Source organism: Coregonus lavaretus (genome assembly GCF_964263955.1).
Source record: "Coregonus lavaretus genome assembly, chromosome: 2".
NCBI lineage: Eukaryota > Metazoa > Chordata > Actinopteri > Salmoniformes > Salmonidae > Coregonus > Coregonus lavaretus.
Window position 1 is genome coordinate 43904375 of NC_139989.1, and position 14914 is coordinate 43919288.

Sequence of the window (14914 nt, forward strand, 5' to 3'; positions counted from 1 at the left end):
TAAATTATATATACGTGTTTGTTTTGGGCTTCGTCCCCGTCGTTTTTTCATGACGTACCTCCATCTAATTCTCTGGTGAGCAGATAATAGCAGCGTTTAACTACGTACGAGAAAAAGGAAGGGAAAATACATTCAACGCAACATAAATAGAGAGAAGAAAAGCTAAATGGTCTCCATCTAAATGGCTGATATGAAAAACATCTGAAGATGTGAATAAACCCTTCAGTCTTTAGAGAGGCTTAGGTAGGAGTCACAGAGCGTGCTCTGTACAGTGGCTTTTGTTGGTCGGTGACATCAGCCCAACATCTCCCCAACGTCCTGACCCACCGGGACTCTGAGGTGTGCTGAGGACATGAAGTCCTGAGATACAGAGCCAACCACTCCCACCATCTTGTCAATGGAAAATAAGCACTCTGTTTCTCTCATACACACACACACACACACACACACACACACACACACACACACACACACACATCAGGGACACACTCTCTCTCACACACACACACTGCTTTCCAGGAGTTCTACACCATTTGCACACACACACACAAGCAGACACACACAGGAAGTCTCCAAACGCTTACCACAGAAACATGAATGAATAGAATGAATGAATGGAAACTCTGTTTTTAGAATAGAGAGAATGAAAGAGTGAGACAGGGAGATGAGTTGAAGATGGAGAGATACTGGAGGATATTGTCTTCTGGGAGACAGACATCATAATGGACGCTCTCTCTAATCCAATCTCCATGGCATGGCAAGTACAATGTCAAACTGAATGTTTTTGAGAGATGATGGGTCTCTTGATTAGGGCCCCAAACCTCACTTCCATATAGTGCAATTGGTAAAATTACACTATTGAATATTTTGCACCAGATTTGGATAGGAATATTTATTTTTGAGATCTCTCTCTCTCTCTCTCTCTCTCTCTCTCTCTCTCTCTCTCTCTCTCTCTCTCTCTCTCTCTCTCTCTCTCTCTCTCTCTCTCTCTCTCTCTCTCTCTCTCTCTCTCTCTCTCTCTCTCTCTCTCTCTCTCTCTCTCTCTCTCTCTCTCTCTCTCTCTCTCTCTCTCTCTCTCTCCCTCCCTCCCCTTCTCTCTTTCTCCTAATGACAAATGTCCTCCATAATACCCACTGACAGCAAGCAAATCATCCTAATCACGCAAATGAGCTTTCCAAGAACACCAATGTTTTAGGTGGAGAAAACACAGAAGCACTGATGGGTGGATACAGAACATAAGCATGTTGTCCCTGTCCAGCTAGATATACTTTGAAGAAGATTGACTTAATTACCTCTACAATTTGGAGTTAACACACACAAACTCAAATTCAACACACACAAACACTGCCTCTAACACACACAAACAGTGAGAGCACCTTGTGTATTGAGAGAGATGAGAAGGCTCCACTTTCCACTGTGCTATGGCTTATTGACTTCTAGCACTCAGAAAGCCCTTTGAAAAATGCATTGATGCTTTAATCTTCTCAAGTAAAATAAATATTTTTTTTCAGGACTATAACAATCAAATTAAAAAAGTTATTGTGCTACTGGCTTTTTTAATACAAAGCTTACAGGCTGGCTCCCTGCTGCCAGCCTGTAAGCTTTGTATTACAGTTTTTCTCCATTGGTTTGGCTCATTTCTTGAAACAGAAATTACATTCTCAAAACTCTAAGATCATTTGGCAAAACAGTCTTACAGTTCAGCACAACACTATAGCTCACTTGCAAAAGCTCATATCTCTCCTAAAACTGTTCACTCATGCTTCAAAACTAAATTCCTTTCCCATATAAGGAGTCAGTGCCACGAAAATGGCAAAGATCCTTCTCAATTGCTTTGGCTCATTTCTTGAAACAGACCGGACGTTCTCAACACTCTTGGTGCTTTAGCCAAAATAACGTGGATGGTTCGGCACAACACCATGGTTCACCTGCAAAAGCTCATACCTCTCCCAAAACAGTTCACGCATGTGTCAAAACTAAATGTCCTTCTCATTTAAACAGTCAGTGCCCCCAAAATGCTTCGTCCCTTTGGCATTGTGTAAGCACTGCAAGTCAAAATGTTTAGATGTTTTGTCACTATGGCAGAGGACCATTGAAATATCCCTCATGTCCACCTTTCAGTCTTAGCCCAGTCCTTCATTGACAATGGTTACTGTACTGTTTTTTGTCTAGCTAACAGAATACAATTGTGTATAAAACTGAAAAAAATAAATAGGATTTTAGGGTAAGAGTAGCCTCCAAGGTTTGACATCACACATTGCACTCATACTGCCAAGGAAATTGTAACCATTATCATTCACACACATAAAGTAACTTCCATACATCAGAGTAAAAAGAAAATGTATACAGCATAATATACTGTAATATAAACACACAAACAAAAAACAATGAAAATTATATGCAGCCTACAGTGCTGTAAATAAAGCTGGAGTTTCACAACTAACAGTTCTTCACTGGTCGCTGTCCTCACCCTCCTGGCCATCCACACGCTGCTGTCTGTCTGGCCACAGATTCTCGTCCACATCACAGCGTATATTCTCCCTTGCGATGCAACGAGGGAAGAAACGGCGTGCATGTCGCAACCATCCCCTACACTGATCTCCTGTAATATCCTCACACGCAGCGTCCATTGCATGGAGCAGGGACCTCTGATCTTGAGCCCGATGCTCATACACTCTCCACCTCCAAGCGGAGAAATACTCCTCAATAGGATTGAGGAAAGGAGAGTAAGGTGGTAGGAACACCATGACCATCCTTGGATGAGTAGTGAACCAGGCCCTGATGAGCGGGCCACGGTGGAAATTCACATTGTCCCATACAATGACATATTGTGGTAGGTGAGGCCCTACGAGACCGCTCTCATTTTCAGGGATCAAATCAACATGAAGGCGGTCCAAGAAGATGAGGAGCTTCTGTGTATTGTATGGGCCAAGACTGGGGATGTGAGTGGCCACACCATTCTCCGATATGGCAGCACACATAGTTATATTGCCCCCTCGCTGGCCTGGGACATCCACCATGGCCCGGTGGCCAATAATATTACGGCCACGTCTTCGGCCCTTGGCCAGGTTGAAGCCAGCTTCATCCACAAACACGAGGATGTGATGGGTCTCGTTTCCTTCCAATGCCATTATTCTCTACAATAGCGTAAAAAAAGAAAACATCAAATCAGTCATACAGAAGAGTCATACACTACAGTTACAGACAATTACATAGGAATGTTCTATGTTCTCCACAAGTTCAATATACTACTGGCCACTACTCCAGTGGTTCCAAACCTGGGGTACATGTACCCCTATGCAGAGGTACTACAGGGGGTATTTGACAGAAAGGGGAGGGGGGAAATCATCAATGACTAGACTTACTGAAATGTTACAGTAAAACCCACAGTATTAGATAGATTTACATGGGAGGCACTAATTGCAGCTCTTTGACCCCTTTTCTTATTGTATGTTATATTCTTCAAAATAAGGATTATAATGATAATTGCATCATACAGTAAGCTGCAGTTTTTAGGCGAAATGTTGAAGTCAGATAAATCAAATACTTCCATACCTGGATTACCTGGATACACAAATCAGGTAAAGTGGGTACTGAAGCCAAAAAAGTTTGGGAACCACTGCTTAATTGTAAAAATGTTATAATGATGGACAACCAGTAACTGACTTACATGTACATACTGGTACCGCAGCTCTTTCACTCTATCAGAGTTCCTCTCAAATGGTACCCTGTAAATTTGCTTCATTGTCATCTGATGCTTCTTCAATATCCGGTCTATTGTGGAGATGCTTATAGAGTTGACATTTTGGAATATGGCATTGTCTTGTAGGATTGCAGCGCGGATCTGTCTCAATGTGATGGCATTATTTGCCATCACCATGTTACAGATCTCTTGTTCTTGTTGTTCATTGAGAAGTTTTCCTCTGCCACCTGTGCAAGGTTGTCGTCCAATCCTAGATATAGAAGTCAAAGGACAACACTCCATTCGTAATGTATACCTTATGTATTCCTTACAGAATGAGTTACCTATGTAATTGTATTGTTGTTTTACTTACAGTAACTTTACCACAATTCTAATGCATCACTGCACAGTGACTGGAATACTACTGTAAACTGTATCATCAATACTGTAGAAAATAAACTATTCCATAGTTTATTTTCTCCAATGTTTTTCTTGTCATTTTTAGTATCATAACATCCCATTGAGGTAAGATATTACTGTAGGCCTATCACACACACACACTAAATGAATAGGTAAATATGTAAATAAATATATTTCTTGCTCTATGCACAGTGTCCTGTCCTATACAACATATAATTCCATCATTGACTGACTACATACCTGTTTTCCCTGCGAAAGGTTTGGATGATGGAGGAGACTGTTGAGCGAGGCACATTAGGCTGCACTCGGCGACCTGCCTCCGCCATTGTGAGGCCATGGTTGATGACATGGTCTATAATTGTGGCCCGAATTTCATCCGGGACAGCATGGTGTCTTCGTGCTCCTCGGCCTCTTCCCCCTATTCCACCACCACGCACCCTTACTCCTCCTCCTCCTCTTCTTCTTCCTCTTCCTCGAGCAGGCAGTTGCCCTTGTTCATTTACTTGGCCAGGTGCCTCCATGTTCAGAAATTGTACTGGTCCTGCATGGTCAAGCTCTTTACATACATGTTTGGCAGCATTCACAGTCATGGACAGCACCTGTCAGGTAACTAAACATACTGTTTGATTGGTCATCTGAGATGTGTGAAACTCCTCCTTCGTTAGTCAAGTTCTAGTTTCACCTGACTGTCAATTGCTGTAATAAATTTATCAAATGTTCCAAGGGATTCATATATGGTATTCATGGTATTATGTTCTTGACTAATTTTGACAATTGAACAGACTATTGTGCATGTGATGACTTATACAATGAAATGACGCTGACACGTTTTGGAGCGAACAACCATTAGACTGAGAATCAACAATCAGTTTAGATCAACAAGATCTATTCACTTGGAAATTGTGCTAAATGTAGGCTACCTGTACTTAATCATTTGCAAAGATGTACTGAGACATTGAGACATGTACTTAGACATTTGCAATTTGATGAAATGAATGAGAAATTCAATTCTGTTGTGAACAATTGCCAAGTGGTTTGGAGGTTTGTCCATGTAGTTTTGAGAATGTAATTTCTGTTTCAAGAAATGAGCCAAACCAATGGAGAAAAACTGTAAAAAAGGGTATAATGCTAGTGGTGCTTAGGCCGAAACTAGAGTTGAACCATAATTGAAACCAGAGTCAGGGAAACGTATGTAACAATTCCCAACTTCTGTGCATTTACTAATAACATAAAGCTGGGAATTATTCTGGTTGAGGGAGAAACCACAAATATTACTGCCAGATATGTACAATTGCCTGAGGGACATCCCATGACCATTAATTCCTTGAAATATTTATATTGCATATAACTTACAAGTAATACATAATGTAACCATCATCCATGTACATTTTGTTGTTTATTTATTAGCCAGAGAGAGAGAGAGAGAGAGAGAAAAAGAGAGCGAGACAGAGAGAGACAGAGAGAGAGACAGAGAGAGACAGTGAGACGGAGAGAGAGACAGAGAGAGACAGTGAGACAGAGAGAGAGACAGAGAGAGACAGTGAGACAGAGAGAGAGACAGAGAGAGAGAGAGAGATAGACAGACAGAGAGAGAGACAGAGAGATAGACAGAGAGACAGACAGAGAGATAGACAGAGAGGGACAGTGAGACAGAGAGAGAGACAGAGAGAGAGAGAGAGATAGACAGAGAGATAGACAGAGAGAGAGAGAGAGAGAGAGACAGAGAGATAGACAGAGAGATAGACAGAGAGAGAGAGAGACTGAGAGATAGACAGAGAGAGAGAGCTCCTTCTATGTTTGTTTTTCACACTCTTATTATTTTTCTCTTTGAGAGGGGTCTTTGTATTTTGTATTTGTATTTATTAGGGATCCCCATTAGCTGTTGCCAAGGCAGCAGCTACTCTTCCTGGGGTCCAAACACATTATGGTGGTAGAGAGGGCATGGCCAGGGGTGTCTTCTCCCTCACACCCACACTCTCTCACTAGAAAGGGAAACAGGCAATGTACCCCCATAGCAGCACAGCAGGGTTTTGGTTGTGTGGGTGGCAGGTAGTTAATTGGCAATGTACTGATTAGTCTGACTCTCCCATTGCCTTTAATTGGCTCTCAAGATGTCATTGTATGGAGTCAGATCATGTTCAATAAGGGGAAAGGGGAAAGGGGGATACCTAGTCAGTTGTACAACTGAATGCATTCAACTGAAATGTGTTTTCCACATTTAACCCAACCCCTCTGTATCAAGGCATGGTAAGACCTTGTTCACCCCATAGTTGGACCCCATGTTGAAAACAATATGATTGCCACTCAATGGACTGCCACTCAATGAAGACTGTGAGCTTAGGTATGGGGCTTCAGGCGATGACTTTCAATCGCACCTCCCAATACTGTGACGTAAATGTCACCATACCACACAGAACTACTGAAATATGTGAAGGTTAGCAATTGTTCCAGAAAGGTGAATGAATGGCTCAATGGTGCTTGAGATCTACTCATTTGATTCAACAAGATTCATCACTCACCATTCAGTAATTTGTTACTCATTGGACAATTGATAGAGGAGGGAGGGTTAGAGAGCTGGTAGCCATGGTAACTACACACTCTGCTAAGCTGCCAGGAACTCCTGTTCTTTGAAGGCTTCATTTAACCCTGGAGACCTCTTGTTTAATGGTAATATGTTGTGTGGGGGAATGACGAATGTTCCTGGAATTCCTAGAATCCTAGAACGCAATTTTCTCCTTACCATGTGAAATCACAAATGTGTTGAGGTTGTTGGTAGGATCAATGGAAATGTATAATATTCTGTATTCTGCACATTTAATGAATATACACTATATATACAAAAGTATGTGGACACCCCTTTAAATTAGTGGATTCAGCTATTTCAGCCACACCCGTTGCTGACAGGTGTATAAAATTGAGCACAAAACCATGCGATCTCCATAGACAAACATTGGCAGTAGAATGGCCTTCCTGAAGAGCTCAGTGACTTTCAACGTGGCACCGTCATAGGATGCCACCTTTCCAACAAGTCAGTTCATCGAATTTCTGCCCTTCTAGAGCTGCCCCGGTCAACTGTAAGTGCTGTTATTGTGAAGTGGAAACATCTAGGAGCAACAACGGCTCAGCCGCGAAGTGGTAGGCCACACAAGCTCACAGAACGGGACGCCGAGTGCTGAAGCGCGTAACAATCGTCTGTCCTCGGTTGCAACACTCACTACCGAGTTCCAAACTGCTTCTGGAAGTAACGTCAGCACAATAACTATTCATTGGGAGCTTCATGAAATGGGTTTCCATGGCCGAGCAGCTGCACATAAGCCTAAGATCACCATAAGCAATGCCAAGCGTCGGCTGGAGTGGTGTAAAGCTCGCCATCATTGGACTCTGGAACGCTTCACCATCTAGCAGTCTGACGGACAACTCTGGGTTTGGCGGATGCCAGGAGAACGCTACCTGCCCGAATGCATAGTGGCAACTGTAAAGTTAGGTGGAGGAGGAATAATGGTCTGGGGCTGTTTTTCATGGTTTGGGTCCATACAGAAATGGTTTGTCAAGATCGGTGTGGAAGAACTTGACTGGCCTGCACAGAACCCTGACCTCAACCCCATCGAACACCTTTGGGATGAATTGGAAAGCCACTGCGAACCAGGCCTAATCGCCCAATATCAGTGCCCAACCTCACTAATGCTCGTGGCTGAATGGAAGCAAGTCCCCATAGCAATGTTCCAACCTCTAGTGGAAAGCCTTCCCAGAAGAGTGGAGGATGTTATAGCAGCAAAAGGGGGACCAACTCCATATTAAAGCCTATGATTTTGGAATGAGCTGTTCGACGAGCGTGTATCTATTATCGAGTAGATAGTACACAGTCAATACATGCCTCTTTTTCAAGATAACAAAGGAGCAAATCTGGAAAGAAAACATTACTTCAGTGAGTGACTTAAGTTTGTGTACATTAACCGTTAAAATTGGGATTCCCTCCAGAAAGGATTACTGTAACCTGTATGCCACTCCTTGAGTATACCTCTTTAAACACCTGCCTTAGTACTGTTGTCCTAGGGAAGGTCCTGTGTATCAAATTGGTACTGTACTGTATATAGCTGGAACCAGATATCCTATCCTAGGACGTCCCTAGGTGACTTTACAGGTACATATCTTTAGCCAATTAGAGTACATTCTTATGAGGACCACCTTACAATAATAGATTTTATGACCACATTTAACAGGCCAGTAACCTCCATAGATACACAGCAGTAAACTGCAAGTACATGCATTTTAAGAGGCGCAGCGGGCATCCACTAACGCCTTGGTCACAAGGCTGTGTCTGTCTTTTCACACACTCAGTCAGACCACAGCACAGAGACGGCTTTGAAGAGTGATGCTGGGCCAGTTCTGCTCACCGTATCAATGTCCTGTTGCAGCGGCGGCAACCCCTTGTCAGCTGATGCACTCAGTAATGTTCTGCTTCTGTAAGAGCTCACTTCAACCCAGTGAACTTCCAGAGAAGTCAGTGTTACTGTCCAAGTTAATTTGCTGTAGTGTATTGGCTAAAGGATTTACTCTAACTTGGCTGATTCTTGAATGTTATTTTTGAAAGTTACTTGGTTTGGGGGCATTGTCTTGGCTTTTGTGCACCCACACACTGGCGTCATTCCGCCGCCCACACACATGTTCATGCAGATACACGTATACACAGACACAAATACACACACACAAACACACAAACATTTCAACAAATGTGTCTGAGAATGCACAAACGCATATACAATACACACTCACACAGATGCAAAACACACACACACGCACACAGGAATGAGGGAGGACAAAGCTTTTACGCCTACTCGAAAAGACAATGTAGCTCACCTGAAGGAAAAACAAATAGGTCTTTCTGTGCAGATGGATGGTCATGGACACCGTATAATGTCTCATCTCACACGTCACACAGCACAGGGGAAACGTATCTTACATCACACGAGTCATATATAATCTCCACTGTTTGTCCTGTTGGTGAAGGCTACTAAACACGACAGTGATATCATTCCACCAATAGACCATTTAGTTCCTCTTTCACCATCAGGTTAACAAAGATATACAGCTCTCCTACCATAGCATAAATATATAGCTCTGAGAAAGGGAACAAGATAATTTGAGGACACAGACATTGTCATAAAATGACGTCAGACAGTGGCTAAGTGTAGGGGGAGAATGGTGGCGATTTGCCGTAGTCTCAATAATAATCTGCTATTCATTTCCTCTATAGGTCAAGCCCCATGGCTGAATTAGAACTGTGGTATGAACGAAGCATGGAGGTCCTTATCTGCTGAGGTCAACACAAATAAGAAACAACAGTAAGTAAGCATGTAAGTCTGAATACAGAGGCTGGCTGGAGAACGTCTCAATACAGAGACTGGCTGGAGAACGTCTGAATACAGAGGCTGGCTGGAGAACGTCTGAATACAGAAGCTGGCTGGTGAACTGCTTTTGGCAGAAAACCCATAACGGAGTGAGAGCCTTGCTTCCTCGACGCTATAACACTCATTTGGACTCTAGCACTAAAATACTGATTGTGTTGTTCCAGGGCTGTAATGTGCTCTCTCTCACACACACACACACACACACACACACACAGCTAGCACGTGGGTTTTTAGTGCGTCAATCACGTTGGAAGAGCTGTATGTAAATTAATCCACGATGTGCTTGGTCCTTTGGGATTTCAGTTTTTTGGCCAAATTACCACAAAGAAATCCAGAATTGTGGAGTGGAGTCAATCCAGCATTGTGGAGACGTTCCCATTCCTGCATGTGGACCTCGTTCTCCGACAAGTAAAAGACTTAAGGCATAATTCCAATTCCAGTAATTAGCAATCAATTCCGAGCCCTTCAGCTCTTCCAAATCTGGTCGTTATGGTGCAACTGCTGATTACAGCAGTGAAAGAGAGACGTCCATTTGGTAAATACCATTATAGCTCCACAGAGACCCTGTAATTGACTCTGCTGAGGAGAAATGTCACAGCGACATTGGATAGAGATGAGAGACGGTAGATTACCATTAGCGGTCTGATAAACACTCAGAAACAGAGCTAACAGGGTTGGGTACAAGGGGAGGGTTTCTATTTTAGGAGACCGGATGGGATGGAAGTGAGAACGTAGGTGGCATTCACAATGGAGAGAGACCCACAAAATGCTCAATTGAGAGTATGTAATTGAGAGTCTCTATTTGTGTCACATTAGTGATGCATAACAAGCAACTTCAAAAGAAAGACAGAGGGGGGAGATAGAGAAAGAGAGAACAGCAGGAGGCAATTTCCTGCAGTTAGTTGAAAGGAACAAGAGATGATGATCCACATGTTGCACGCCCTTTGAATGCCTCTTTCCTGCTTACTTCTTCCCAGAGGCAAGCAGCACTACACTGAACAAGTGGTGCTGTCAAACTGCAACCAGCAAGATGGCCACATTTCTCTTCAGATCTGAGCGACATCTAGCGAAACAACAGACAAACTGAACAACATGGACTGGAAACACAGAATCCACCAGAGACAGAGAAATCCACCACTCACGCTGGTGACTTTACGGTAGATCTGGGCAGCGTTCTGGCACTCAGAGTAGGGGTACTCAGACGTGGTCATCTCCAGCATGCACATCCCAAAGGCATAGACGTCCACCGCCTCATCATACCTCTCCTCATACATCTCTGGAGCCATGAATTCAGGAGTCCCTACGGAGAGGGGAGGGGGGGGGGAGTATAATGGTACAGTGGTTATGAGAATGGAGCAAAATGTTATCCTACTTCACTGACAACTGCAGTTACACTTCACAATACAGTGGCCTTATGCATTCTCATTCTGACCACTTTGGAACAAGTATCCAACTGTGTGCCTTGTAATACAGTAGGGAAAATGTGTATTGGCAACGAACTGTTCTGGTATTCATTTACAGTACAAGTGTATTAAAATGGAAAAACATTATCCATGCGGTACTGAAACAATGCAGGAGGTAATCAAAAGATAAGGTATTTATTGATACAACACCAAATCTTATTTGAGCGTGATAATGTAAAACAAATGTTAAACGTCTGCAGGTTTGAAGGTTTCCAAATGGGACTTAGATGACCCACACCATTAAACAGTCACTGAGACCAAACACTGTGATAGCAGTGAGATAGATTAGAACATTTTGGGCAGTTGTGCTGACGTCACTACAAAGAATAGCCATCATGCACTATGGCAGTATAAATATAAACACATAGCCACATAAATAAACAGCGGCCAGCCTAAAACATGGCATTGCAGCCTTTATTTACAGTTGCTCCAGTTTAAGGTCACACCACACTGAAGGGACAGCAGCACACAGATAGCAGTGGGACTGGGACTCTGTTTGACACTGAGTGATTGCCACTGGAAGCAATTGAGAATTATTTATTCATTGAAATATTGAATAACCGTTTCACACAATACTGTATCTCTGTAGTTTTTTGTAAAAAATAAATTTAAAAAACTCCCTGAGCAAATAGTAAGTGTTGTAGGTGGCAAAAAGTTTTAACATCCTCTATGAGGTTTCAGCTATTACGTAGGTCTCACTCTAAAACCTTCATTAGTAGCAGGGACAGAACGCTTTAAAAATATTCAATATTCACAGGGTCTAGAATAGAGCCCTGATGCACCCCATCATGCTGAGCGTCAGTTTCAGCTGAAGTGGCTGTGGCTGTGGGTAGTTGGGAGACTCACCAATGACACTCTTGGCGAACGACGCACTCTTTAGTGTGGCCAGGCCCAGATCGCCGATCTTGACGGAGCCTGTGGGGCCGGTGATGAAGATGTTGTCACACTTGAGGTCCCTGTGGATGATGGGCGGGGTGCGGGTGTGGAGGAAGTGGAGGCCCTTCAGGATCTGGTGGCTCCAGCGCTGCAGCAGCTTCAGCTTCATCTCCTTGAACCTCTTCAGGTACCTGCAGGGTGAGGCTGATAAGAGTACTGTATGTGTGGCCCATGCAGGACTCAAACCCACAACCCTGTTGTCCAAGCAACTGAGTGATTGGAACCATGGGGTACAACAGTGTAAGCAACAAGTGTTACTAAGTTACAGAGCACCGTGGTCCAGGGGTGCTCACACTGAATCTGAGAGCCTGAGGATGAGGTAGCCTTTTCCATTCCCTCTGTCTCTGGAACCAATTTTCTCCTGTCATGCTCAAATTGAGAGTGACACTCCATTTCTACCAAGGTTAGCCAATAGAGTAGATACACTAACATGAACAGAAAACACAGACGGAAAGCATATCTGCTTTTGAGTCTTTTGCACACCCTTTTACAAGGAGATGACGTAGGAAAATGGCACATGCTTTTCCCCATCTGCTTATTACTCAGGGAGTGGGGGTAGACTTAGATGAACTCGTGGATACCCTTTTTATGTATCTGCGTCCAGTATGAAGGAAGTTAAAGGTAGTTTCGTGAGCCAATGCTAAGCACAAAGACTAAAGCTGTGTTCGAATACCCATATTAACATACTGTGTACTACATACTTAATGAGTATATACTACATACTATATACTATTAGTTCATTTTAGTATACTGTAAACGAAAGGTATCCTTTCAGTTGAGCGTACTAGTGCTTCGCCTGTCTACCGGAAGTTGATGCTGTTGCTATGCAACCTCTTGCTAGCTTGTTAGCATAACAAATTGCTAGCTAGACATCTTACGACTTCGGGTGTGTTCGTAAATTCAATCTGGAGTGCCAGAGTGCGTGGGCGTTCGTAAATTCAGAGCATTGTCAGATTGTCTGTTCGTAAATTCAGACCGTTCAGAGCGCACACTGCCCGCTCTGGCCGAGGAGTAGGGTTGATCCGAGCGTTCTGACCTCACAACGGCAGTCAAGCACCCAAGCTAACTGGCTAAAATTGGCTAGCTTGCTAGCTACTTCCAGACACAAATAAGAGAACACTGCACTCTGACTATTTTACTCGCCCTAACAAAGCTGGTTAGGCTGTTTTCATGTTATCCAGAACGTTGGTGACTGTAACTGTGCAGCTGGCAACAATTTAATGACGCTTTTTTGCCGACGTTTACTGACACCGGCCATATTCAACGGGTGTTGAGCGTTCATAAATTAAACAGTTATTCTGCGCTCTGGCACACTAAGACGAGAGTGCTCTGAAATCGGAGTAGATAGCCAGAGCGAATTTACGAACGCACCCGAATTCACAATGTCCATTGAGAATGCACAACGACTATACCACTTAGCTAAGAATGACGTGAATAATCAAGTCAATAAACGTTGGGTAGTTAGATAGCATATAGTTCATACACTGGCAAGTTTGATGTATTAGCAGCCAACTAACGTTAGGTAGCTAGCTAACATACCGGTACATTCTGCTGTAATGATATGCTATGCGGTTTATAAGGATAGAGTAAGAAATAAATTGTCAGCCAACATAACGTGTAACGTAACTTATTTGAAAAGTCATTACTTTATTACATTGCTCAACATTTTCTTAACATTTGTCATAATTAGTTAAAGCAATGAATTTGAATCCGCTCTCGTCGGACTTCAGCTGCATATTTTCCGCCATTTTCTTCAAATCTGAAAATGTTGAAGCCACACCCATTTTCGGAAGAATTGCATTATGGGCCCTAAAAGCACTGAAATAGTGTCCACTGCTTGTATACTTCATATTTTGGCGACTGTAGTACGACATCTGGGAACTTTTGGCATACTAACTATATCCATACTATGATCAATAAGCATACTACATACTCAATTTACGTCACAAATAGTACTGTTAATGCGGTTAGTATAAGTATTCGAACACAGCTTAAGTCTTCGGGTACAGCTAGCATACTTTCAGTCTTTGTGCTAAGCTAGTTAGCATTGGCTTGTGAAACTACCTCTAACTTCCTTCATACTGGATTCAGATACATAAAAATGGTATCCCTTTAACTCACGTCTTGAGGGTGCCTGACGTCATGAGCTCGGTGACAAGAAGGATGCACTTGTGGCCCTTGCAGTTGTCCTTCCAGGAGTCGTAGAAGCGGACGATATTGGGGTGCTGCAGCCCCTTCAGCATCTCCACCTCCTCACTGAAACGCTGGCGCTCCACCTTCGTCAGCCTCCGCGTCTGGAGACAGGGAAGAGGAGAATACATTATTATAGTGGTGAGACTATATACATAGTAGGTTATAGAGATAAAATAGAGTAGACATAAAAATACCATTAAGAGAGGAATACATTATTATATACAGAAGTATTGAGATTTGAGGTTAAATGGACGAGACACAAATATACAGTATATAATACACAATGTAGAGGCCAATGCTAAGTCATCTACTATGCAACGTTGCAAATGTATCTAGGCCCCTCAATGTAATTATAGGGGGCTGGGTTTCATTGCATAAGGTTACACATGCATGTGAGTTCACTGCATACTGTTTGCAGATGAACAGATATAGCTTTAAAATCTATGTAAACAAAAATCTAGATGTGAATAGATTACGGTATTGATACAGTAGCCAGTACTCTTAATTATCAGCCTGTGGTGGGAGGAGGCGTAAAAGACTACCAGCGCCAGAGACCAAAGAGTTGAGCCAAGCCAGAAACCTGCCACCCCCAGCCCTCTCATAAGAAACGCATTACTCTACTAGGGGCTTGGAAACACTGATGCGTAACAGTTCTCTAATGGCACCAAGCCATTAGAGAACTAGCTTCAATGTTTTTGGAGGGGGTAAGAGCAGAGTTCCCAGAAATGAATGCATCAATTATAGAGAAAATGAAAGTGATTGCTTCAGAGAGATATAGCAGCTTGTGTTTCCAAAATGTTGGATGGGGTGTG

The 14914-nt window shown here is 43.0% G+C and overlaps 1 protein-coding gene across 2 annotated transcripts in view; it reads right to left on the reverse strand.

Moving 5' to 3' along the window:
- Positions 1-14914, reverse strand: part of LOC311145927 (serine/threonine-protein kinase WNK4-like) — a gene marked incomplete at its 5' end in the record, with an annotated part of 87487 nt that overhangs the window by 23202 nt on the left and 49371 nt on the right. For both annotated transcript variants that reach the window (XM_084182317.1, XM_084182318.1), the window contains 3 exons: positions 10653-10810; positions 11820-12040; positions 14031-14203. In XM_084182317.1, coding sequence (XP_084038443.1) covers positions 10653-10810; positions 11820-12040; positions 14031-14203 — 552 coding nt within the window. The remainder of the gene's footprint in view (positions 1-10652; positions 10811-11819; positions 12041-14030; positions 14204-14914) is intronic.